At 43.7% G+C, this 27003-nt stretch overlaps 3 protein-coding genes across 3 annotated transcripts; 2 read left to right on the forward strand and 1 right to left on the reverse strand.

Moving 5' to 3' along the window:
- The first annotated feature begins 679 nt into the window (after positions 1-679).
- On the forward strand, positions 680-10880 carry LOC108674016 (attractin). The gene is made up of 14 exons (XM_047884634.1): positions 680-683; positions 996-1149; positions 1451-1736; positions 2052-2501; positions 2785-2911; positions 3791-3988; positions 4375-4779; positions 5198-5362; positions 6053-6254; positions 7060-7138; positions 7702-7857; positions 8134-8293; positions 9914-10018; positions 10474-10880. The coding sequence occupies exons 1-14, from the start codon at positions 680-682 to the stop codon at positions 10878-10880; spliced, it is 2898 nt and encodes a 965-aa protein (XP_047740590.1).
- A 4357-nt stretch (positions 10881-15237) lies between these two features.
- On the forward strand, positions 15238-20950 carry LOC108674017 (oxidoreductase NAD-binding domain-containing protein 1-like). Its single transcript, XM_047884636.1, has 6 exons — positions 15238-15277; positions 15770-15810; positions 16360-16699; positions 17056-17197; positions 19233-19335; positions 20485-20950. Exons 2-6 carry the CDS (start codon positions 15783-15785, stop codon positions 20751-20753), a joined length of 882 nt encoding a protein of 293 aa, XP_047740592.1. The 5' UTR covers positions 15238-15277; positions 15770-15782; the 3' UTR covers positions 20754-20950.
- A 1284-nt stretch (positions 20951-22234) lies between these two features.
- LOC108674018 lies at positions 22235-26113 on the reverse strand (the record flags this gene model as incomplete). The annotated part of the gene is given in 3 exon segments (XM_047884635.1): positions 22235-22590; positions 22856-22926; positions 25936-26113. Coding segments are annotated over 3 exon segments (288 nt in total). The 3' UTR covers positions 22235-22521.
- Positions 26114-27003: the final 890 nt, after the last annotated feature.

Here is a 27003-nt window from a genome sequence, read left to right on the forward strand (position 1 = left end):
GTGCTGCAGCCACACGGTGAGGGTTGTGTGCCACACAAGATAATAGACACGTAAGTATAAATAATAATATATAATATATATACATAAGAAATATAATATAATAATCATAAATGTGTAGGGAAAGTGAAAGATGATGATGGCTGGCTAGGTCGTTACGGGTTATACATATCTGTGAGGTGACGAACGCCTGCACAATTGTTAGCAGCTAACGCATGGTAACGACAACATATTTAGGGTAACATTAACCAAATTAGGGTAACGATAACAAATGAAGGGTAACTATAATAGAATTAGGGTATTGATAACAAATTAAGGTAACGATAGCAAATTTAAGTTTGGCCGCGCATGTGGCCGCCAAAATTTCATACGCGAAGAAGATGTGTAGAAGATAAATAAAAGATCAACTGGTAGAATGCTGAAATATAAAATATCGTCAAGGCATCTTCTTAACTTACATATCAAGATATTAGAAGAAGAATTTGTAATGGTATTGCTACGTACAGACTTGGGTGTGGATACTTCGCGCTACGGTCACGTGATGGTCGTGCTGAGGGACGCCCCGCGCACGTCCGTCCCTCATGACGGCCAGCACGGCACTAACCAGCACAGCTCCTCCCACGGTAACTTGACCATATTTCGTGTATCATCTATACATTTAATGCTGAAATCATAGATGAAGATGAGTATTGCATGTCAAATTGTTTGCCCCCATTTAAATATAGGTCAGTTCCAAAACATTCTCTTGGTCATTTTTAACTGAAAATTATATTTTGCTGATTTTGCAGATTAATGTAAACGATAAATTTATTAATAAATATGTGTGAAAATTACATTTCTGTACTTACGGCGCTACAGCAGCCTCTGTAGGGGCATTTTTATAATAATTCTTAGAATGGTATAAAAACTTTTTTAGATGCTAGTTTAATGTTGAATAATTATTAAAATGTTAGAATAATTATTTTTGATACAAGTTTTATGTGTAATTAACACCTAAGGAGCTGTGGGCGCCCCCGTTGGTGCCGTGCTGACGGGGTTCAACGGGCGCCTGCTTGGGTCGGTGCTGCTGCTGCACGCGGGCCGCTGCGTGCTGCACGTCACTCCACGTGCCTGCCTTACTGCCTACCCTGCTGTCAAGTGTGTCTGGAACACGTGAGTCTTGTCCTACGTGTGTCTGGAACACGTGAGTCTTGTCTACGTGTGTCTGGAACACGTGTGTCTTGCCCTACGTGTGTCTGGAACACGTGAGTCTTGTCTACGTGTGTCTGGAACACGTGAGGTGTATGGATAAGTATGCGTGTCACCACAGTTCTGCCATTCACGTTCACTTATCATTAACGTTTTCATATTGTAGTTCATTTTAGCGTTAATTATATACTCTTTTATGCCAGTTTCAAATTACAAATCGTGTTATTAGTGTTAATTTGTGTCTCTCACCACCTCATCCTCGTAGGGTGCTATCCCAGTGCGAGCTCTACAACCCTAGCAAGGACCCCTCCTCCTACATCCTCTGCCCCCACCACAACGGCACCGCCAGGAGCGGCGACACGCGCCCTCCTGCCTCGACGGCGTCTGCCGCGGCACTACCCGCGTGGGCGCGCCACCACGCCCTCCCCAGGCACGCGGATGCCCACTGCCGCGCCCTGCCCAACTGCGTGACCTGCCTGCACTCCAGCGTCGCCTGCGTCTGGTGCGGCGGTGCGGGGTGCAGGGACGCCTGCGACAGCCCTGTCGCCAAGGTGGGTCGCCTGTGTGGCGCCAAGGTGGGTCAGCTGTGGGTCACCTGTGGGTCGCCTGTGTGGCGCCAAGGTGGGTCACTGGCGTGGCTAGTGTGTGCCAAGGTGGTTCGCTGGCGGAATTATTATATGAATATTGTTATAATCAATAATAATTATTTATATAGTATACAATTAATGACGACGTTTTCTATCTTGATTTCGGTGCGTTGGGTGGCTGTTGAGCCGACGTCCGCTCATAAGATATTCTTTTCCCTAACCTAAGTGAACTTAATTATCCTTTTATCTATTGTTAGTGATCTGGTGTTGCATGGGCAGCCTGTGACGTCGCCAGGGCAGTGTCCGGAGGGGGCGGACCTCCCCGCCCGGTGTCGGGTGCTGATATCGTGCCAGCTATGCCACCAGCACCACGGCACCACCACGCCCTCGTGTGTGTGGTTGCAGAACAACCAATGTGTGTACAACAACACAACCATGTCAGCTGACGACCCAGCTGACGGCCGGCATCAGGACCCATCTTTCTCAGACGGTACCAACCAAGATGGCTACACACCCTTAATGGACAGAAAAAATCTAGACGGTCTGCCTTCAGATGGCAGGAACCAAGATGGTTCTTCCCCAGAGGGGAGTGAACCTGCCTCGCCTGTTCCCACGTCTGTCGAGGTGCCGTCGTCGACAGAGTCTGGCAACGCTGTCACCCCCGGCAAGTTTAGGCCGTGTCATCTGGCACCGTGCCACCTGAGTACCACCTGCGAGAACTGCACCAGGGTGCGTGCCATCATATATCTGGAGTATTGCCACTCCTGGTATTATTTTCTGTCATCATCATGAAAACCTGTTTGATCATTTCTGCCCATTTCAGTTAATCATTTCTGTTCAATTGGATTATTTTTAAGCGAGTTGATATTGTTTGATTATTTTTTTGATGAGTGAACTGATGATTGATATTGACGTATGGACCATTGCCTGGTTCAGATGACCTTATTATTACTAATAATAATATTATTATAAATATTGGTATTGAGTGACATTATTGCTTTGGTCTGCTCAGGGCCAGTGCATGTGGTGCCACAACGCCCAGCGCTGCGTCGACAACAACTCGTACCTCGTGACCTTTGCTTACGGGGCGTGCAGGTCCTGGAGCACCACACCCGACCACTGCACCAACCACACCAGGGGTGAGTACCACCACCACACCCGACCACTGCACCAACCACACCAGGGGTGAGTACCACCACACCCGACCACTGCACCAACCACACCAGGGGTGAGTACCACCACCACACCCGACCACTGCACCAACCACACCAGGGGTGAGTACCACCACCACACCCGACCACTGCAACCTGACAAGCAGCGCTCCGTAGTCATCTTGTCGAAGCTTTTGTATGAAGTGACCACGCTTATACTAGCACACCACATATACCAGCATACCACATAAACTAGCATACCACATATAGGTACTAGCATACCAGGAAGGTCTCAATGCAGCGGTGATGCTTCAGTAGCAATGACAGGCTTGATAATCCAGCCCTTTTCATTATATAGTTCAGTTATCTATTGTTTGAAGTCTTTATATATCCATCATACAGTCGGTTTCCACCACCCGCACCTTCCCTCAGGCCACGATTTTCCTAAAACATTTTTCGTTCAGTGCGTGTTTTAAATCCTGTCGCATTTACTATAAATTTATTATTTACCGTGAGAAATTTAAAATAATATATAATATATAGTGCCCGGTAGATTCTCTACCGCTCAACCTTGCCGACTTTGATCAGAATTTTCACAACTTATTGTGGGTTTTGAACCTCCAATTCACATCCTCAAACATGAGATCTTAACCACTCGGCCACCTATACTTCAATGCTATATTGTGACGTTTTGTTTTTACAATGCCGTCTGTTCTATGGTTAGTGCTTTGCATCGAGTCGAATTTACAATAAATTTATCGATAAATTGATAAATAAATAATTACATAAATTTATAAATGAATAATTACATAAATTTATGAAGAAATAATTACAATTGATAAATAATTAATTCGGTGCCTGGTGCAGGTGGTGACGCGTGCACGGTGCACCGGTCGTGCAGCAGCTGCCAGGCAGGTGTAGAGTGTGGCTGGTGTGATGATGGTAGCGGCACCGGTACCGGCACATGCATGACGGGGGGCGTTACTGCCCCCCGTCACCACCTCACCGGCCACCTGCTCCCTGCTGCCTGTGCCCCCCACAGCTGGTACTTCACCTCCTGTCCCTGTGAGTGCTGATCCGCGCGTGACATTAATAAAAATTGACCTTTATGTGGTATATTCTGTGAGTACTGGCCTTTATATGCTATATTAGCATAAATATTTTATATTAGTATATGTTAGCCTGTCCCTGTGTGATTCTTGCGTGACAATAAGAAAAACTGACTTTTATGTGGTGTATTTCGTGTGTACTGGCCGGTATATGCACCAATATTTTATATTAGTATATGTTAGTTACAATAATATTAGTGTCTTGTAGTTGTACGTTATTGTCGCTTCCCGCATCGTCTTTAGGTGCGACATCGTGGAGTTGAACAATTAGTTAAATTTTATTTAATATTAACTCTATTATTGTAAGTTGATTAATACATGAGACCTCACTTCTGGTGACAGCCTGCAACTGCAACGGCCACAGTTACTGCAAGAAAACTGCAGTGACACCGCAGCTCCATGCCTCTGATGTGGGCAACCACGAACTGTCCAACCCTGGTCTGGTGCTTGAACAACCACCACAGCAACCACAGCAGCCACAGCGTGCACCACAGCAACAAGAATGTGTGATGCCCTGTGCTAACAACACTGAAGGCCGTCACTGCGAGCACTGCAAACAAAGCTACTATGGCTCTGCAGTGAACGGCGGTCACTGCACGCCGTGCTTCTGCAATGAACACGGCACGCTGTGTGACAGGTCGTCAGGGAGGTGTTACTGCAGCACCAAGGGCGTGACAGGCGAGCGCTGTGACAGATGTGACGAACAGAACAACTACTTCGGCGACCCTAAGAACGGATCCTGCTTCTGTGAGTGACACACGCTGCCTCGGCACCGTGTGTCATAACGTCGTGTGTCATGTGTCATAATGTCATGAATATGACGCTGTTGGGCCACGACGTCGTGTGTAATAATTTCGTGAATGTTCCATAGAGTTGAACTAATAATTTAGTAAATGTGTCATAATGTCATAAATGAGACAATAAAAGTGTCATACATCATGAATGTGCTGTCACGATGCACCATGAGATGTGTTCCATGGCAGTCAGCCGGTCGCTCAAGTGTCGGGGTGGCGAGTCTCAGCGGTGTCACTTTTTTGAAGGCTCTATAAATTAGTCAAAATTTGCATAATCCTGAGAATAATCTTTATACGTTATTCGAAAGAGAAAATGAAGAAGTGCTTCATTATTTAGACATTATCACCCAATATTGTATGTGTGTTTGCAGACGACCTCCAGATCGACTACCAGTTCACGTTCAACTTATCCAAGGCGGAGGACCGACACGTGCGCCAGATCAACTTCTTCAACGTGCCAACTAAACCTAATGTTGATACAGACTTCGACATCAGCTCCTCGAAGCCTGCGCGCATCAAAATATCTGCCAAAGAAAGTGAGTCATTCCGATAGGATACCTGCGAAATGAAACGTGTCAATGCTAAAGAAAGTGAGTCAATGCTCTACAAAGTGAGTCAATGCTCTACAAAGTGAGTCAACGCTGTAGAAAGTGAGTCAACGCTGTAGAAAGTGAAATGAAACATGGCAATGCTAAAGAAACTGAGTCAACGCTCTACAAAGTGAGTCAACGCTGTAGAAAGTGAGTCAACGCTGTAGAAAGTGAGTCAATGCTGTAGAAAGTGAGTCAACGATGTAGAAAGTGAGTCAACGCTGTAGAAAGTGAAATGAAACATGGCAATGCTAAAGAAACTGAGTCAACGCTCTACAAAGTGAGTCAACGCTCTACAAAGTAAGTCAATGCTGTAGAAAGTGAGTCAACGTGTAGAAAGTGAGACAACGCTAATAAAGTTAGTCGATGCTTAAGAAAGTGAGTCAAGACTAAACAAGTGAGGTAATGCAGCAGGCTACTTCATAAAGAGCGTAACTATCTCCTCAATGTGGCGTTGTACTGTTAACGAAAGTGAGTCAATATAACGGAGTATTGCTAATCATGATGAGTAAATCTTCTCTGTGATCATATCGGCCACAAAATGTGAGTCAACATGGCCGGGTAACTGCCAAAGAAAGTGGCTAAGGTATTTCTAAACCATTCCGTACCCCCACGAATGTACCCCACGTACCCCAGGTGGAGGGCACGAGGTGTGGGTGGTACGCAACTTCACGGGTACGCGCATCCAGCGTCGCTTCAGCCATACGGAGTTTGCGTTCCACAACAACACGACGTTCCACGTGTACGTCTACAACTTCACGCCGCCCGTCGAGATCGTCGTGTCCTTCTCCCAGTACCTCAAACTCAACCTGCTCGGGTTCTTCTATATTTTTCTACTGTGAGTAAAGCTGGACAAAAGGGGGCCTTAGTATCTCAACTTGCTTATGTGCACTTAGAGGCCTAAGTACACGTAGCGGCCTAGGTACACGTAGCGGCCTAGGTACACATAGCGGCCTAAGTAGAAGTAGCGGCCTAGGTACGCATAGCGGCCTAGGTACACATAGCGGCCTTAGCACACTGTAGAGACCGTGTTCAGCTGGAAGAAAACCGTAGTGATTGGCTGAAGGAGTTAGAACATTTCTGAAAAATGGCTTCTGGCTGAGGAATACACGATCACTCGGAATGGACTTTTTCCGTACAGGAATTGCTGTTCATGTGTAGAATTCTGCTCCTGGGCCTATACTTTCAAAATTCGCTAAGGGAACGTAAGTACTTACGCTCTATTTTCTTGTCTATGATTGGTGGATTTTGCTTGAAAGGCCGTCAATGATTGGCTGATGGACTTACGATCTCTTAACTTTTTTTGAAGGTATAGGCCCATGTGGAGAATTCTGCTCCTAGCGTGGAGTATTGGCCATGTGGTGGTAGCTGAGTGGTGCAACTGGTGGTAGCTGAGTGGTGCATGTGGTGGTAGCTGAGTGGTGCATGTGGTGGTAGCTGAGTGGTGCATGTGGATGCATGTGGCGGTAGCTGAGTGGTGCATGTGGTGGTAGCTGAGCTGCACCTGAGGTAATATCAGGGTTGTGGTTGCCACCACAGGTCGTGGTTGCCACCACAGGTTGCCACCACAGGTTGTGGTTGCCACCACAGGTTGTGGTTGCCACCATGTCAGACGCAACCGCTGTACCACCGCTGCTGTGCAGGTGCTTCCTGTGCCTGCTGGTGGTGGCCGCGGTGCTCTGGAAGATCAAACAGAAATATGACATCTACACCCGCCGCCGGGTGAGTGGTGATATCTACACCCGCCGCCGGGTGAGTGGTGATATCTACACCCGCCGCCGGGTGAGTCATGACATCTACACCCTCCGCCGGGTGAGTCATGACATCTACACCCGCCGCCGGGTGAGTCAGCCGCCAACGGCTTGAAACTTAACTTGAAACGTACAAAACTTGCGACAACGTTCTTTACTTTTTGAACTTTAGCGCAAAATAAGCTCAGTAACATATTTATTTCACATTATTACGCAATTTAACTCGTGGTGTGTAATTTTGTTGTCGGCAGCGCCAGAACATCATTATTGTGAAGTAAAATGTTATGATTATGACGGCTTGTCGTAAAATGTGTCGTAAAATAACTGCACGCTCATTATCATATCATACATGAGCTTGACGTAAATAACGCAAATATCTTGACGTAGCCTCAATTGAAATAATTCAATAGGGCAGTAAAATATATTATAGGGTAGTAAGAAACCCTAATGTAATATTGCGTGAAATAAGACTTACGCAAATGAACATGAGGTAAAATAAGATGTATAAGTGAAGTAAATATGGCGGCGTTGCAGCGGCTGATGGTGGAGATGGAGGCGATGGCGGCCCGGCCCTTCAAGCCCATATTCCTGGAGCTGCATCCCCCGCTGGGGGGAGAGGGGGAGCATGCCTCCCCCATCCTGCAGCACTCCAACGGCGGCGCCCCCAACTCCACCTGCTCCGTCAACAAGGTCTGCTGCATCATCATTCCTTCATCATCCAATATCAATATTTATGTTATCATTTGTTATAATAATCATGATGACATCATGCTTACCTGCCCGGCTACGGGTAAAATAATAAATATATATTATCATTTGTTATAATAAGAGATTCTTAGCTGCCCGGCTACGGTTAAAATATATTATCATTTGTAATAATAAAAGAGATTCTTACCTGCCCGGCTACGGGTAAGCTAATAACCTCCCCGTAAATCTTTCTCTAACTTGACTACGTCCCCCCCTCAGGAGGTTGGTCCCGCGGCTTGGTGGTCGCCGTCAGCAGCGGCGGCGGCGGTGGCGTCGCCCATCGCCCTCGAGGTGTGCGGGGACCACAAGGCCGCTGTGCTGTCCCTCCTCGTGCAGCTCCCCACGGGGGGCACCCCGTACCTCCCCCGCCACCACCCCGGTACATGGGGCACACAGCTACCCATTATATTGCATAGAGAAGAATAGACTTTATATCTATAGAGAATATTGCTATACAGGCATATATGTTACCTATGCTATACCTCCCCAGCCACCACCCCGGTACATGGGGGCAAATAACTATCCATTATATTGCATAAAATGCATAGACTTTATATATAGAGAATATTGCTGTACAGGCATATATGTTACCTAATTGATGAAAACTTGATCTTAATCGCTATGGGTGGAAGCAGCGCGTTACAACATCGAGTGCGATGGTTTTTTGACAATTATTAGGATATCAAAAATTATTACAATTAGGATATCAAAATTATTCTCCCTGATGTTGCTCATCTTAAATATGCCGCGATCCTTTTCCTAGGTGTTACAGTATATAATTTTCTATTAAATTCTGTCGCTGCGATCGGCTAATTTTCAAATGAAATGTGTATAGTGTGTATAATATAGATTATCCTGAAGGAATATTTGGTTGCTATGGACTTTGCTTCTAACAATTTGTTGTCCGATATATTGCAAAAACTAAATAAGAAAATTGTCAATAACACCAATTCTTCGGTCTTCAATGAAACCTACTTAAAGGAACAAATTATGCCAACCTATACTAATTATTTTCATTGAGCACATTCACACGACGCGCCCTGCTATGGCGATAGCTTATTTTTAACGTATTTTTTTCATTCAATTAGTCGTTGTTAATCAAGAACATCTTCAGAAGCACGTGTTTCTTTTAACAAGCGCAGCGACTGTGGTCTTTTAGAGAGAGATTATTTAGATTAGATTTGGACTGACGCAACTTGCCAGGTTGGTGCAACTTCGGCCACTCATGAACTTTGTGGCTCAGTGAGTGAGACAAGTTTGTGAACTCGCTTCACTCTACACTAAAAGTCACGCTTCCCTCATCATCGCGGTACTCTAGCAACCTCCTGAAATTTGGATATGTAGCTGGTGGCTGTTAATTAAAGCGTTCAACGTTGTTACATTCCCGACAGATAAAGTTTAATAGCCACCTTGCGCTCGCTCTTGAGAGATCCAAGACACGATACACCAGCATCCTAACACGATCGTTTGTCATAGGGGATGGTGCACTGAAGTTAGAGTTGTAGGTTTATGAAGTCCTATTTCAGCTTTCAGGTGGAACATGTAGGTTGATTTAACCCTCTACCGCCTGACATGAGTAACCGGAGCAATATTGTCACAAGCCTACTGCCCGAAAAACTGACTTGCACTGATGGTTGCCGCCACTTACAACTTCGAAATGTTCTCTGTTGCGTACAAACGTCTTCAGGTTGCTCTACTCAATAGTTTACGTATAATTTGATTTCAAAATTATGTTCCAGGAGAGTGACATACGGCGGTCGAGGGTTAAGCTCGTTTGGTCAAGAGCGTTCATGAGTGTAACTCTTGTAATTAAAAGTGTCTATGTCGAAATTTAAATAACATTGCTGCGGAAAATTCTTTCTCGCAGTAATTGTCGATTTACAAGGTAAAAGTTACCTGGTTAGCATGTTAACGTTAAAATCTTACCTGAATCTATAGAAAATTGTAGATTTATTCGAAAAAAGTAAACATCTTTCCTAATTGATGTTGGTCCCCCCAGGTGGCCTGGCCATCGCATCCACCCTCGTGAGTCTCGGCAGCCAACGCTCCACCATAGGGACGGTGGGGGGTGGCGGAGGTGGTGGCGGTGGCGGTGGTGGTGGCGGTGGGGGACTCGTCTCAATAAGGACCTTTGTTCTAGTTGTCCTAGTGGGACTAGCAGCGATGATACCACTAGTACTCGTCTCAATAAGGACCTTTGTTCTAGTAGCACAAGTCCTGTTCACAATAGAGGCTGTTCTCCTGTTGATACTAGGGAAGTGGTCTGTAGTTTAAGTTTAGGTAAAGATGATAATTCTAATAACAGAAGAAATATAGGCGTTGGAACACATGAAACTGTAGGAAAATGTGCCTCGCTCGGCAACAGGGTTGTCGGATCTTCTGGTCCTGTTGCCGAAGGACCTGTTCCTTTTGTCGGGGCATCTGTTCCTGTTGTCGGGGCATCTGTTCCTGTTGTCGGGGCATCTGTTAATTTTTCTGATCATCCTCGTCACACAATGGAAGAGAAACCGCAGCGCGCACTCGCTTCGTCAGACTCGAGAATACGTGCGTTACCATCAGATGAACTTACTCCCTCCTCACATTCTCCTTCTTCCCCTTCCAGCCCTTCTTCCTCTTCCAGCCCGTCACCCCCTTACACCCCTTCCTCACCCTGCCCCCAGACTCCTGATGCCCAGGATGTCCACCCTCACGTCCCCCACACAGACTTTAACACCGAAGAGAACGACGTACGAGTCTCTGAACCTCAAAAGGTGAGGAAGCGAACCACATCTCATTCACCCCCAGTGGGGAATAACAGGCTCCCCTCCACGTCCCCACCTCAGGAGAGCACCAGGCTCACCACGTCCCTGTCCCAGGGGGGCGCTAGGCCCCCCACGTCCCTGACGACGAGCGTGAACCTTGCCACGAGCCGCGTGACGACTCACCCTTCCTCCGTCAGTAGCTCGCCGCTCGCCACCTGCATATAACTGAACTTTATATTCTTATGTACTTCATGTCTATTGGAACCCTACATAACCCTACGCCTGCGTATAACGTCGCGTAACCCTACATAACCCTACACCTGCGTATAACGTCGCGTAACCCTACATAACCCTACACCTGCGTATAACGTCGTGTAACCCTACATAACCCTACTCCTGCGTATAACGTCGCGTAACCCTACATAACCCTACGCCTGCGTATAACGTCGTGTAACCCAACATAACCCTACACCGGCATATAACGTCGCGTAACCCTACATAACCCTATACCTGCGTATAACGTTGCGTAACCCTACATAACCCTACCCCTGCATATAACGTCGCGTAACCCTATCCCTGCGTATAACGTCGCGTATAACGTCCGCATGCATTTCAATGCTCTACCACACAGTGACTTCCATGAGCGAAAATCCGATGAATTAATTTTGTCTTGGAATCAAAACTGAATTTAAAACATGAAAATGAATCGGTCGCACAATGTATGTCATTTATCCACGTATGTCATTTATTCATGTATGAATCCCTAAACCCTGAATATTATGTTGTGCAATATTTGCCTCGCGTCAATGTGAACGTGGATGCATTTGTTAAGTTTTTATATAACGCGTCGAGGTGTTGTTTTATTTTATGTTGTTCTATTTGCATTGCTTTATCTATGGCATTAATAGGACACCGTTGTTTAAGGAAGGAACAGATCTGTTATTTCTGTCGGTATTCAACAGAAAATGATATTCCTAATGATCTTAATTATGGAAAAATCTCTATAGATGATTAAGATTCATGTCTCATGATATTGTCCTTATAAGATATAATGCATTTCGAATATTTATTGAAGTAGGTTTAATCTCCCTAGCATTTAAGCCAATAATCACGGTAAAACTTGTCCGGTTGTCGGTCAAAAGAAACTTCTGATTTATCTGTAGAAATTTTGATTTGTATTTTTGTTCGCACAATAAAATGTGGAGTTAAATAGAGGTTCGCGGGTGACAGTAGCTTGTATTGTTAATGATCATCATAATATTGTCATGGTAACTATAAATTATTATTACGTACCAAAGGTGTTCTCTTGGTGTTTTTATAACACGTTCATGAAGTCGTGTATCGAGATAACAATATTGTTATAATATACATGATCTTGATAACATAATTGAATACATGATAGTGTAATGAGGCTGTGTGCTGTGCAGTGTATGGTGCTGTGTGTTGTGTGCTGTGCAGTGTATGGTGGTGTGTGTTGTGTGCTGTGCAGTGTATGGTGGGTTGTGTTGTGTGCTGTGCAGTGTATGGTGGTGTGTGTTGTGTGCTGTGCAGTGTATGGTGGTGTGTGTTGTATGCTGTGCAGTGTATGGTGCTGTGTGTTGTGTGCTGTGCAGTGTATGGTGGTGTGTGTTGTATGCTGTGCAGTGTATGGTGCTGTGTGTTGTATGCTGTGCAGTGTATGGTGCTGTGTGTTGTATGCTGTGCAGTGTAAGGAGCTCTGAAGTGTATGGTGCTGTGTGTTGTGTGTTGTGCAGTGTATGGTGCTGTGCAGTGCACGGTGCTGTGTTCTGTGCAGTGCAAGGTTCATTGCAGTGTATGATGCAGTGCACAGTCAGTGTGTAGATGCTGTGTAGATGCTGTGTAGACTGTCCCTCCTGCAGTGCAGAGGCCAATGTTCTGTTCTGATGTTGGGTTACGTTCTGTACTTTTGATGGTGTACATGTGTACATATACATGTGTGATGACATACATTATACACGTGTGATGACATGCATTATACATGTGTGATGGAACATACATTATACATGTGTGATGGGACATACATTATACATGTGTGATGGAACATACATTATACATGTGTGATGAAACATACATTATACATGTGTGATGACATACATTATACATGTGTGATGAAACATACATTGTACATGTGTGATGAAATAAAAATTATACATGTTTGATTAAAAAGAATGATATTTTTATTCCTAATTTTTTTTTTTCAATTTATTCTCTTTTGCTGTCTTATTATTAGAACAATTTTAGAGTCATCAAGGCTTGGAATTTCCAAAAAAAATTCTCCTTTGGGGAGAATTTAACTCCCCTTGTCCCTGCAACTACACATCATAAGGCAGCTCTAGGAACTAAACTGTAAAGAAGTTTCGAAAAAAACAACATTATTTTCCATTATAATTGTTTAATGAAGGACCCTGCATTAAATATATCGTATTTATGTAAATCGACCGATAATAAATATGAAAGATCTTCACATTTTGGCGATGTATATTAAGCAGATGTGTTATTGAATCAATGGTTTTCCATTAGTTGATATAAGGCCTTATCTTGAGTTAATAATGGTGCGAGGTAGCAACTAATGGTCTAATGGTCGCGCAGTCCAGTTATTGTATATGAGTTCTACGAGGTTTATTGTTCTCTATTTATTAGACTATTCGTCTATTGTATTGCTGATGGTGCGCTTGTATGTATATATTGCATTCGAATGATGGACGGTGCTTATAGTGGCAGGTGGCCTCCTTTAATACGCCTATAATGCGGCGTTTGGCCGCCGATGTTTCGTCCATAATACTCAGTAGGAGCAGGCGGTGGAGGGGGGGGGGCGTGGGCGCCCCCTTCCTTCTACAGTAAAATCGACGAACTCAACCGCTTTTGTTTCCCCTATGATTGCAGCGCTAGAGGTCAGGGGTCAAGTAAAACATTGAGCCTCAGGGGGGGACGTTGCCCCGTCAACGCCCGAGGGACGACTGCTCTCCCTGGGCCCCCAGCACTCCTTATATAGGCGACCACGCGCGGCCATCTCTCTTCCGCTCGTTCTTTATCTCAAAAATAAATATCAAATTTCTTGTCTCGGGCAAGATTTTCTTCAAGCGACCACATTAGTCGCGTGTTACCATCTAGAGTGACGTCACCACATGAGCCTAGCGTTATGCTTTAATCTTGGATCTGAAATTAATATCAAAACCAACATTGAATTTTGTTAATAATCAAATGGCGCACTCGTACCTCGTCAAGCCCGCTGACACCGGTTATTTAATTTTTTTCTTTTTTTCCATTCGTTTTTATTACAGTATTGCCTGGGCCAAACTAAATACCATTATCCCATCCGTGCCTTGATTTGTGATTCATAAGCCGCTGCTATTGCCAGCAAATCCGACCGCGGGAAATTTCCATTGGATTTTATAAGACCCAGAGGCGCGTTTAAATTCCTTTTGGATCCCTTGGGAGAGGGAGGGTTAGGGGTTAATATTCAACCGTTATGCGTTGCCTTGATTACGTGGGCAAATTTGATAATTTATCCAGTGCGAGGGTTGCGACAACGCGCACGCGCCCAGCTGAATATTGAATTTGTGTCTTACTTCAGAGTCATCACAAAGGGGCGCATGCCGAAGGCCAGCATTACCAAACTTCACAGTTAGTCCATACTTTCTTCCGTAGGTAAGAATGCTAGAGTGCATAACAGCCCATGAAGTCAAGTGCTCAAAGCCGTAGCGCCGGATGTCCACATCCACAAAACAACTTGCTAAAAGTAAACATGGCCATACTGCATCTGGCCAAACCTCTTCCCGCCTAACCTCTTCAGGCCTAGCCTACACAAGTTGCCACATTTCTCCACCCAAAACAAACCTGAACGGACCTAACCTAACCTCATTGGCTGCAGGAAGTTAGAAAGGCGGTCCAAATGTGCTGGTAGCGCCACTCATTGGCTGCAAGAAGGTTGTGAGCCGGGACAGCGTGAATAGGTTAGGCCAGAAGAGGTTAGGCCGGAGTAGGTACAGCCTGATGAGGAACTGCCTGCTTATGAGCGAACATGCTTAAAGCATTGGCAGAAGACCTACGGCGCTATTATCTTTCGGCAGTGCATCGCTTGTCTGGATTACGGAGTTCAAGCGTAGTCTGCGGCTTCTAGCTCTGAGGCTGAGTTAAGTTAATGCATGATAAAGCTGGGCGGTGGCTCAAGGGCTTATTTAAGAGTAAAATTTGTGGCCTATGGCTGCGCTCCCTTCACAAAAAGTGTAATTGAAACTTGGAGCACTATAACAGAAAATGGATCGAAATATTTCTCAACGTCTCTCATAAGCTTTTGGTCGGTGCATGCAAATACGACCTCGACAAACTCATAATCTGTTGAGGTAGGTGAAGTAAATCCTTAAACATGCGAAGTTCTTTTGCCAGTCTGTAAAACTTGGTTATGGCGTCGACACCGAACATCAATTTATAACCTGAAGACGCACTTTCAAAAATAGTTACGCTTTCATAACTCATTCAGTTCGTGTCGTGGACATGTTCACAACACGTGCGGTGTGGTGCAATCCTGCGACGTTTGCACGATGTTATGGTGGCCTCGTCTCAGCACCAGGCATCCCTAGAGTCCGTGAAGTATTATTGAAGTAAGTGCTATGGGACGCTATAACGCTAGTCATTTTCTTGAACTTCTATCTAACTGGTTACCGAACCTCAATTTAGCTAGTTCAAAAAAAGTTCTCCGGCCTAGTATACAACTGTATATATTTAGCGTACACATGGTGCATGTTTATGATCGTATGAAATGTGCAAACGGTGAAGCATTATTATCGGAAGAAGTGTGCATTTAGAGCATCCTTATCATCGTACACGGCGTGCAGATGGATCATTGGAGTAACATCTGATTGCATGCCTATACTGTAATATGTTTATTTCTTAACGACCATTGATCAGCCTCAGTGACGAGGCATTCAATAATCATTTGTTATGTGATCGTTAAGCCCGCGTAATTTCCTTTATTAACGACATCATTACAAAAGATCTAGGCATGATAGCAACAATAATTATACTGAGATCACCACTTCTGCTAACGAACAGATCGGTCTTTTGGTGGATCTAATCCAAATGTTTCCTTTCAGCTCATCGCGTCCGATGATGTCTTCACCACCACGAGATCTCCGTGAGTGATGTGTGCTTGAATACAGAGTAATCGCAAATATGTTGAGTTATATTTTCGCTTGATTGAAAAAAAAGAAATCGTATCATTTTTTATTGGCTAGGAATTGTGTTTTGCTGGATCGAGACCCAGCTAGCCTTGATAAAATCAGCAACAGAATCGATTTTACTATAATCGACAGGCCTGGCTTGAGTTAATCTTCAGTGCTGATACTTCTGGATAATATTGACTTAGAAGCAGCACCAGGGTTTTGTAACTTAATGACAGAGAACAATACATTTGATGTAACCACATATAACTTAATTGATTTCTTCTCGGTACAGACAGAATTAATGGTGCTTTATTGCATATAAAGCATATGTAAAGATGTTGTCAGTCAAGATGTTGTCAGGCCTATCCAGGCCTATTTATTTAATGCCGAAAATACTAAGACCTTTCAGGTGTCAGGACTGGTTTCAATTTTAATTGCCAGTTTCCTCACGTGTTACTATAGGTACCTCTACACCACCGCACATTTATCTCACTATTTCTACACTGTCCCCCTTTCCCCAGATACATCGCCTCATTTCGCCAGTGAAATCAGCCACAAAAATGTGGGGAACAATAACAACGATAAGAGACACGAGTGCGGTGAAAACCACGACAAAAACAACAAGAAGAACAACCACAACTACGATAAAAATCCCGATAAAAGCAATAAGTGCGACGAAAACCATGACAAAAACAACACGGAGAAGTACGACAACAAGCACCTGCGGTTGACCGCTGGCGTGGCGCGGGCGGCGGTGCTCGCTGCGGGCGCCGTGACGCGCGTCTGGCAGGAGTCGCCGTCCGTGGTGGGCTGCAGCGTCGCGGTGGGCGACCCACTTTTCCGCTTCAAGGCTGGCCAGTGGTGAGTCTTTTACCCACTTTCAGTGTTTTTTTTACCCACTTTCGGTGGGATTTTTACTCACTTTCGGTGAGTTTTTTACCCACTTCGGGTGGTTTTTTTTACCCACTTCCGGTTAGTTTTTTACCCATTTCCGGTGGGTTTTTTACCCGTTTCCGGTGGGTTTTTTACCCACTTCCGCTGGCTTTGTTGATGGTAATATTTTGATGCTTGGGGGCAACATTTGCAGGCGTCGTTTAAAGTGTAGGAGGCTCATAGACTTTAAAGTGTTAGAGAATGAAAAAAATATCCCGTTGCAGTGGTCATTTAGCAGCTTATAGAGGTAATATCTACAGGGTAATTATCCTAAAGCTGCCCAGGGTGGACGTGCACATCCCCGGGGTGGACGTGGTGGGGGGCTTCTCCCTGTGCTGCGCCCCCCACCAGTTTGCTGGGGACGGTCACGTCACGCTCGGCATCCAACGCTCCAACTGGCCGCCCGCTAACTGGTTCCATCAGCAGGCCAGTTGCTTACCCAGTTATGTCTCCAGTTATGTCTCAGTTATGTCATCAGTTGACACGTCCCCAGTTGACACGTCCCCAGTTGACACGTCGCCAGTTGACACGTCCCCAGTTGACACGTCCCCAGTTGACAGTCCCCAGTTGACACGTCACCAGTTGACACGTCCCCAGTTGACACGTCCCCAGTTGTCTATTTATCAACCTTAGCTTACATTGAAACGGTTTGGAGACTGGCTGCATCATGAGTATATTAATCAAATAAATAATTGAAAAGTATTATCATGGAGGACGACTCAATTATAAGATTTATTATTCACAATATAAATATGAAAAATTGCTTTACAAATATATGAAGATGATACAAAGGAACAAATATGTTTTTTTCTTTTGCTACTTTGCCTCTTCTTTAATAATTTAGGTTCTTATGTCCATCTTATGAATTTGCACGAATTCGTTACACTTTCACTTGAATTTCTATGCCCACGATGGTGCTGGCCTCCCGAGACGTATTCATAGAGAACATTTTGAATTTCCCAGTTATTTTCCTTGCTGTTTTCGTTGCTATTTTCATTGTTATTTTCCTTGCTATTTTCCTGACTGTTTTCCATGCTATTTTCCTTGCTATTTTCCTCGCTATTTTCCTTGCTATTTTCCTTGCTATTTTCCTCGCTATTTTCTTTGCTATTTTCCTTGCTATTTTCCTCGCTATTTTCTTTGCTATTTTCCTTGCTATTTTCCTCGCTATTTTCTTTGCTATTTTCCTTGCTATTTTCCTCGCTATTTTCTTTGCTATTTTCCTTGCTATTTTCCTCGCTATTTTCTTTGCTATTTTCCTTGCTATTTTCCTCGCTATTTTCTTTGCTATTTTCCTTGCTATTTTCCTCGCTATTTTCTTTGCTATTTTCCTTGCTATTTTCCTCGCTATTTTCTTTGCTATTTTCCTTGCTATTTTCCTCGCTATTTTCTTTGCTATTTTCCTTGCTATTTTCCTCGCTATTTTCTTTGCTATTTTCCTTGCTATTTTCCTCGCTATTTTCTTTGCTATTTTCCTTGCTATTTTCCTCGCTATTTTCTTTGCTATTTTCCTTGCTATTTTCCTCGCTATTTTCTTTGCTATTTTCCTTGCTATTTTCCTCGCTATTTTCTTTGCTATTTTCCTTGCTATTTTCCTCGCTATTTTCTTTGCTATTTTCCTTGCTATTTTCCTCGCTATTTTCTTTGCTATTTTCCTTGCTATTTTCCTCGCTATTTTCTTTGCTATTTTCCTTGCTATTTTCCTCGCTATTTTCTTTGCTATTTTCCTTGCTATTTTCCTCGCTATTTTCTTTGCTATTTTCCTTGCTATTTTCCTCGCTATTTTCTTTGCTATTTTCCTTGCTATTTTCCTCGCTATTTTCTTTGCTATTTTCCTTGCTATTTTCCTCGCTATTTTCTTTGCTATTTTCCTTGCTATTTTCCTNTCATATCCTTCATCATGTCATATCCTTCATCATGTCATATCCTTCATCATGTCATATCCTTCATCATGTCATATCCTTCATCATATCATATCCTTCATCATATCATATCCTTCATCATGTCATATCCTTCATTATGTCATATCCTTCATCATGTCATATCCTTCATCATGTCATATCCTTCATCATATCATATACTTCATCATGTCAAATCCTTCATCATATCATATCTTTCATCGTATCAAATCTTATATCATATTCTTAATCGTATCATATCCTTTAACTTTCTCATCGAAAATAATTAGTAATGAAATAAGATTATTATGCACTACGACGCATTACACTTCCCATTGCTTAATTCAAAAACAAATTTCTGTTCAAATGTCAACATGAAATCTGCGACTGAATCTCATTAAATAAAATTTGTTTAAATAAAAATATTTAGCTTAAATTTTCGAAAAAAAATCCTAAGTGGCAAAACTCGCACAATCAAGATCAAATATCCCCGTTATTATCACCCGTTATTATCACCCGTTATTAACACCCGTTATTATCACCCCTTATTACCACCACCCCAGGGGCTGCTCGAGGACTTGTGCCGCCAGTCCCCCAGCCTGCAAGTAATGTTCTTCACCACACGCGACCCTCCCGACCCCAGCCTGTCACCACTCCCGCACAAACGTCCGTTGGTGCAAACACACAAATTTAAGCTCTTATCCACGGGGCGATTAGTTTCGTCTACTACAGTTTTGCAGGCTGAGAGCCTATACACGAGGAGTGTGTTTTCAGGACAGTGCGCCAGTGCGACGTTGTGAGCCGTCGAGTAAGGTTGTGCACGGTGAAGCCAAGTGAGAGCACGACAGCAGTGCGCGCTACAGTAGGCAAGAGAGAGAGCGACGCAGCTGTTCTCGGTATGACGGCCGGGCGGCTACTGAGCGCAATAGACTGCTTCAAAACAACTCGAGTTGCTCTGCCTGCAATGAACCAGCTAGTTGCCTCTGAACACGCCAAGCATCACAAATTTTAGTTGCGTCGTCTAGTAGACGCAACTAATCGCCCCGTGTAGAAGCACCTTAACGCTGTAATTTTATAATCCATATTCTAATAATCACTTTTGTTTCATATTCAATTGTGTACTGTAGCACAAACGTCAGTTGTGTGCTATGCTTGTGCATCCCCTATCCGACCCTCAGTTGTGCTCCGTCATACAAATAAATAATTTAGTCTTCGTTTGGTTCGTTCTGATTTACGATTTCATGTTTGTTTGTTGGTGACGTCACAATGGCTTCAGCGCATCCTTTCATTTAGACGACGAGCTAAGCGCCGGTTACGTGCCCCCTGAGACGGGGATTAGCGCATGTTTAATTAAGCCTCATGTCCATTTCCGGGCGTGAACACGTACACAGTTGACACGTCCCCAGTTGACATGTCCCCAGTTTACACGTCCTCAGTTGACACGTCCCCAGTTGACACGTCCCCAGTTGACACGTCACCAGTTGACACGTCCCCAGTTGACACGTCCTCAGTTGACACGTCCTCAGTTGACACTTCCTCAGTTGACACGTCCCCAGTTAACACGTCCCCAGTTGACACGTCCTCAGTTGACACGTCCCCAGTTGACACGTCCTCAGTTGACACGTCCTCAGTTGCGTAACCAAACACAGGTAATGCATGCCTGGTTCATATAACTCCTCTGGAGGAGAATAATTACACAATATATAAATCATGAATATCATGTTCAGGGAACCATTTTTAGATTTTCCTAATATTCTGATTAAGTAATAATGCTTGGTAATATTACTGAACGCCTCTTTTTCTTATTGTTAACAGGAGGCCGCATTGCCAGGGCCGACCTCTTGGCAGCTCTTGACCACCTCACCCGCGGGCGCCCAACTCCCGCGGCGCCCCCGCCGCCCCCCTACGGCGCCCCTGGGGACAACCCTCCCCCAGACATGGGGAGGGGGGCGGCGCCCCTGTCCCCCTACAGGACCGTGCGGGCGTTCGTGTGCGGCCCTCCAGCGATGATACGTGACGTCACGGAAATGTTGGCCGAATTTGGCGTCCCGGAAGATCAAATTTTGTTCGAGAAATGGTGGTGACATGTTGATGGTTGGTTAAAATGGTGGTGACATGTTGATGGTTGGTTAAAATGGTGGTGACATGTTGATGGTTAGTTAAAATGGTGGTGAAACGATGATGGGTGGTTAAAATGGTGGTGAAACTATGATGGTTAATTAACATCACCTTTGTAAATTCACAGTGGATTGGGACGCAATAATATCTCTCCTGCATGAAAGTTAAAGTCTTCAGTTCTTAACCATTTGTCTACCGACGTTCACTATCTATTTGACCTCGTATCTAAAGACAGAAAATAAATTCTAAAATGTATGAAAACTTATTTATTATCTAGACTAGAACAACATTTTTAGAGTTTACTGAGACTGTATATAAAAAATGTGAGGCATCCTGCCAGTAACAATAACTTTACAATAGAATTTGGGATCAAATATGTTGAATACAATTTTGAAATATAATTGATTCCTCGGTAAATATTTAACTGTAATATATTTAATATTTTATATGAATTAATATGTGAAATATACTGTCATACATGACATAATACTAACACCTCTACCTGGACATAGATAGATACTGTAACTGTCAGTAATGCTCCCAATTAACGCAAATTGGCCTTGAATTTCATTCAAGAATGTACATGTATATTTTAAATTAATATTACATTGTTTTAAAAATATACATGTACATGTATATTTTTAAAACAAAGTAATATTAATTTAAAATATACATGTACATGTATATGTATATGTATATTTTAAATTAATATTACATTGTTTTAAAAATGAGCAGCTGAATTAGGCATTTATAACGGGATTCTCGCATCCCAGGGATTACTTATACAAAGCAACACCACCAGCGTTTGGTAGATGGTATAGTCACTATATACAGTATAGTGCATCAATAAACCATTCGTAATGGTTGCCGAGTTAACCACTCACCGAAACATTCCTTCTGTCACTGAATCCTGCCGCACCAGGATCACGTTGACGAACAACAACCGAGAGGTTCAGCCAAATCCTTCTTGTTAGTTTAAAAAAATGAAAAGAAATTATCGTTTTCTTGTTTGACATGTGAGACATATCGAAGGATGCCTTGGGTTGGGGAATTTTCCTTGGTCGTGACGGATGAAAATAAAATCAAGAAAAAAACAGCCCTTTGCTTCAATTTATATAAAGCAATAAATATGATTACTAGATTGAAAAAAAAATCACCTTGAAACTCAATTTTCTAATCACAAGTTCACTTGAGTATTTTAAAGTTTGCAACGAGGCCGGACGGTAAGGCACAGCCAAATAGGAGCAGTGAGTTGCATGTTCGACCGCAACAAGCTGCGAAAATTCTGTGAAGTTCAGAATCAGCGACAGGTCCAATGGTCTAATAAAAGGCTTACATCACTATTATTATTACTAATTTAATTGAAATAGCGCGTATCTCATCCACTTTATTTGGTGTGAAAATCGCATACATTATTCATATATAATCATTGCTAGTATAATTATTGCTTATGATCATTATATATATATATTAATCTTAAACTACTAATGCATAGTTTGTTACTTATTTGCGTTGATAAATTCAACCAATAAGAAAACTACCATTCAAACCCTACCGAATAACGACCATGGTGTAATAACACGTAACGCTTCACTTGTTACTGGGGCAGTAACTCTACTTTTGTTACCTGCATCAGTGATCATGTTATTTATTGCTTTTCAGTTGTTTATGTTATAGAATAGTTATTGTTTTGTTCATGTCGCGGTAGTTGATAAGAGAGCAGCAGTTGCTGCGTCAGCAACACGACCTGCTGGGCGCCGGCTGCCCACTCACGACTATCGATGTTTTAACAGGCGCAGTTTTCTGAAAATATTTAGAGTTTACTATTAATTTTATAATGAACAGAACGCAATTGGAACTGATAACTTCGGTGTCATTGAAATACCATTAAAATACGAGTGCTAAACTTAAAAGTTATTGACTCATTCAAAGTGAAAAATATATTCACATATATAATATTCAAAAATAATTTAATTGAAGAGAAATAGAAACAATTAATTAATTAAACAATTAGAAATATGCATTAATTGAACAGAAAGTTCAATGAAGGCAAAAGCCAGAAACTCACTCCATGTTTCTGCGCCTCCCGTGCCGCCTTCGCCAGCACCAGCGCGATGTGGTCGAACGCCGCGTCCACGCCTGCACGCAACCACGGAGTGGGTCAACCATGTAGTGGGTCAACCATGTAGTGGGTCAACCACATAGTGGGGCAACCATGTAGTGGGTCAACCACGTAGTGGGTCAACCACTTAGTGGGTCAACCATGTAGTGGTTCAACCACGTAGTGGGTCAACCATGTAGTGGGTCAACCGTGTAGTGGGTCAACCATGTGATGGGGCAACCATGTAGTGGGTCAACCACGTAGTGAGTCAACCATGTAGTGTGTCAACCACGTAGTGGGTCAACCACGTAGTGGGTCAACCACGTAGTGGGTCAACCATGTAGTGGGTCAACCATGTGGTGGGGCAACCATGTAGTGGGTCAACCACGTAGTGGGTCAACCATGGAGTGGGTCAACCACGTAGTGGGGCAACCACGTAGTGGGCCAACCACGTAGTGGGTCAACCACATAGTGGGGCAACCACGTAGTGGGTCAACCATGTAGTGGGTCAAACACGTAGTGGGTCAACCACATAGTGGGGCAAAAGTGGGTCAACCACGTAGTGGGTCAACCACGTAGTTTGTCAACCACGTAGTGGGTCAACAACGTAGTGGGTCAACCACGTAGTGGGTCAACCACGTAGTGGGTCAACCATGTAGTGGGTAAACCATTTAGTGGGTCAATCACGGAGTGGGTCAACCATGTAGTGGGTCAACCACGTAGTGGGTCAACCATGTGGTGGGTCAACCATGTGGTGGGTCAACCACGTAGTGAGTCAACCACGGAGTGGGTCAACCACGTAGTGGGTCAACCACGTAGTGGGTCAACCACCTGTCTCTTATACACATCTAGATGTGTATAAGAGACAGGGTCAACATCGTAGTGGGTCAACCATGTAGTGGGTCAACCATTTAGTGGGTCAACCATGTAGCTGTCTCTTATACACATCTAGATGTGTATAAGAGACAGCCACATGGTTGACCCACTACATGGTTGACCCACTACGTGGTTGACCCACTACGTGGTTGACCCACTACGTGGTTGACCCACTACGTGGTTGACCCGCTACGTGGTTGACCCACTACGTGGTTGACCCACTCCGTGGTTGACCCGCTACGTGGTTGACCCACTCCGTGGTTGACCCACTACGTGGTTGACCCACTACGTGGTTGACCCACTCCGTGTTTGACCCACTACGTGGTCTGTCTCTTATACACATCTAGATGTGTATAAGAGACAGGGTCAACCACGTAGTGAGTCAACCATGTAGTGGGTCAACCACGTAGTGGGTCAACCATGGAGTGGGTCAACCACGTAGTGGGGCAACCACGTAGTGGGCCAACCACGTAGTGGGTCAACCACATAGTGGGGCAACCACGTAGTGGGTCAACCACGTAGTGGGTCAACCACGTAGTGGGTCCACCACGTAGTGGGTCAACCACGTAGTGGGTCAACCATGTAGTGGGTCAACCATGTAGTGGGTCAACCATGTGGTGGGTTAACCACATCGTAGTGGGTGAACCGTCAACAACTACAGGTTGGAGGCAACAACATCTTTTTGTCATATTTCTTGCAAAACAGCACTTGGATTAATTTTAGACCAAATATAGCAAATCTACATCAAATTACGATATAAAAAATATGGCATTAATGCTGAAGGATGTTTTGATTTCACAGTTTAACTAAATTCAATTACCACACAGGTATGAAGGCACTTAGAAGTTAACGGCGCACGATAATTTCACAATTTTCATTTTTAATCCTCGACTTTTAACGAATTATACGTTTTTGCTTACTATAACTTTTGTATATTAGGGATATGCTTGACTGCAAGCTTCGTTCATAAATTATAAACAGTTTCATAAAGTTGCAATATTCCAAAGTATAATTTTTGTACATTAGGGACATGCTTGGCTTCAAGTTTCATTCATAAATTATCAACAATTTCATAAAGTTGCAATATTCCAAAGTATAAGCATAAAAATTACTAAATTGCTTAAGTCGCAAATTTACCAGGAATTTAAAAGCAAAGAAAACAGCCAGAATATTAACCATTTCTTAAGAATGAAAACGTTTTGGAGTCCAGCTCCGATCGTCAGTTCAAAAGTTCAAAACCTATAAGAAAATAAGAATCAATTAGAAAACTTGTTGTTCTTTTCCCTACTTCGGTAAAGCATCTGAGACTATGGCTAGGGAATTGAAAGATTTGATCAATAAATATATTCCGAATGTAAATCTGCAGGTGATATTGGTGAATAACTTCAAAATCGGTTCGTTCTTCAAGTATAAAGATGCTCTCCCTCTTTTTATGCGTTCGTCCCTAGTATATAGATACAGTTGTGCGCGGTGCGCATCAGCGTACGTCGGTATGACGTCTCGCAATTTTTACACTAGGCTGGCGGAGCATAAGGGCAGAAGCTTTAGAACGGGAACTTTACTTGCGCATCCTCCTCATTCAGCTGTGCGCGTCCATGCCGAGCAGTGCAATGTTTCGGTGTCTGATAGTGATTTCAGTGTTCTAGCTTACACGACCGGTGTTACTGACCTACGGATTTTAGAATCCCTGTACATTTTTAAACAGAAACCTGGTTTAAATGCAGCCTTCAGCTCCTATCCCCTTGAAATTGTAAATAGATAGGCCTGTCTCCTTATGTGTATTTGTTTTTATTTTGTCAATTTATGTTTTTAACTTCGATGTGAATTTAGTTTTCTAATTGATTCTTATTTTCTTATAGGTTTTGAACTTTTGAACTGACGATCGGAGCTGGACTCCAAAACGTTTTCATTCTTAAGAAATGGTTAATATTCTGACTGTTTTCTTTGCTTTTAAATTCCATAGTATAATTTTTGTATATTAGGGACATGCTTGGCTGCAAGCTTCGTTCGTAAATTATCAACACTTTCATAAAGTTTCAATTTATTCCAAAGTATAACTTTTGTATATCAGGGGACCTGCTTGGCTGCAAGCTTCGTTTATAAATTATATAACAGTTTTATAATTATATAAACAGTTTCATAAAGTTGCAATAATGCAAATGTATCCCCACCATCGTTGGTGAGCGCCGAGGCCTCGAAGAACACCGCGCCGACCTGCGCGGCGAATTCCGTGGCGACTTGACGCGAAATTTTTCTCTGCAGACGAGACTCCGGGGGGCCTGAGTCCAGCAAGTCCAGCTTGTTGCCCAGCACGACCATGACCAGCGGGTCTGTTACGTTGTTCTGCAGTTCTGGGCAGCGAGAACAAGAGAACAATAATAAATAAAAGAACTGTTGTTTGGCCGCATTATTCTGCAGTCTGCTGAGCAACTGGTGCCAGGTCTACAAACAGATTTGGGGATCTTACGCAATTATATGTTATTTTTAAATTTGATAACGAAACTATAGTCGCTTTAGTTGTGAATTAAGTGCGAATAAACGGATAATTCTTTAGAAAAATTCACTGAAGGCCTTTAACTTGGAAATAGTAACAAAAAATACAGGTTTGATTAAGAAAAATGAATAGCGCTTTATATTGCCGTAACTTCAAATAGAATTGATAAGTGAACAGTTAAAGAAACACTTGAAATCGATTGATTATTCCAATTAATTAGACGCATGATGAGTCACGGGCGTGTTATAGGCGGCCACCTACCTCGCACCCAGTTATAGGCGTGTTAGGGGCGGCCACCCACTTCGCACCCAGTTATAGGCGTGTTAGAGGCGGCCACCCACCTCGCACCCAGTTAAAGCGTGTTAGAGGCGGCCACCTACCTCGCACCCAGTTATAGGCGTGTTAGAGGCGGCCACCTACCTCGCACCCAGTTATAGGCGTGTTAGAGGCGGCCACCCACCTCGCACCCAGTTATAGGCGTGTTAGAGGCGGCCACCTACCTCGCACCCAGTTATAGGCGTGTTAGAGGCGGCCACCTACCTCGCACCCAGTTATAGGCGTGTTAGAGTCGGCCACCCACCTCGCACCCAGTTATAGGCGTGTTAGGGGCGGCCACCCACCTCGAACCCCGTTTTAGGCGTGTTAGGGGCGGCCACCCACCTCGCACCCAGTTATAGGCGTGTTAGAGTCGGCCACCCACCTTGCACCCAGTTATAGGCGTGTTAGAGGCGGCCACCTACCTCGC

The sequence above is a fragment of the Hyalella azteca genome, unplaced genomic scaffold (assembly GCF_000764305.2).
Source record: "Hyalella azteca isolate HAZT.00-mixed unplaced genomic scaffold, Hazt_2.0.2 contig15762, whole genome shotgun sequence".
In the NCBI taxonomy this organism is placed as follows: domain Eukaryota; kingdom Metazoa; phylum Arthropoda; class Malacostraca; order Amphipoda; family Hyalellidae; genus Hyalella; species Hyalella azteca.

Bases quoted from the DNA above. Each gene is read 5' to 3' on its own strand.
- LOC108674016 (XM_047884634.1), top strand. The intron at 1,737-2,051 runs GTGGGTCGCCTG...TTGCATGGGCAG, and splicing joins GCGACAGCCCTGTCGCCAAG to CCTGTGACGTCGCCAGGGCA. The intron at 2,502-2,784 runs GTGCGTGCCATC...TGGTCTGCTCAG, and splicing joins CCTGCGAGAACTGCACCAGG to GGCCAGTGCATGTGGTGCCA.
- LOC108674017 (XM_047884636.1), top strand. From the start codon at position 15,783: ATGATGTCTTCACCACCACGAGATCTCC. The intron at 16,700-17,055 runs GTGAGTCTTTTA...AAAGCTGCCCAG, and splicing joins CGCTTCAAGGCTGGCCAGTG to GGTGGACGTGCACATCCCCG. The intron at 17,198-19,232 runs GCCAGTTGCTTA...CCACCACCCCAG, and splicing joins CTAACTGGTTCCATCAGCAG to GGGCTGCTCGAGGACTTGTG.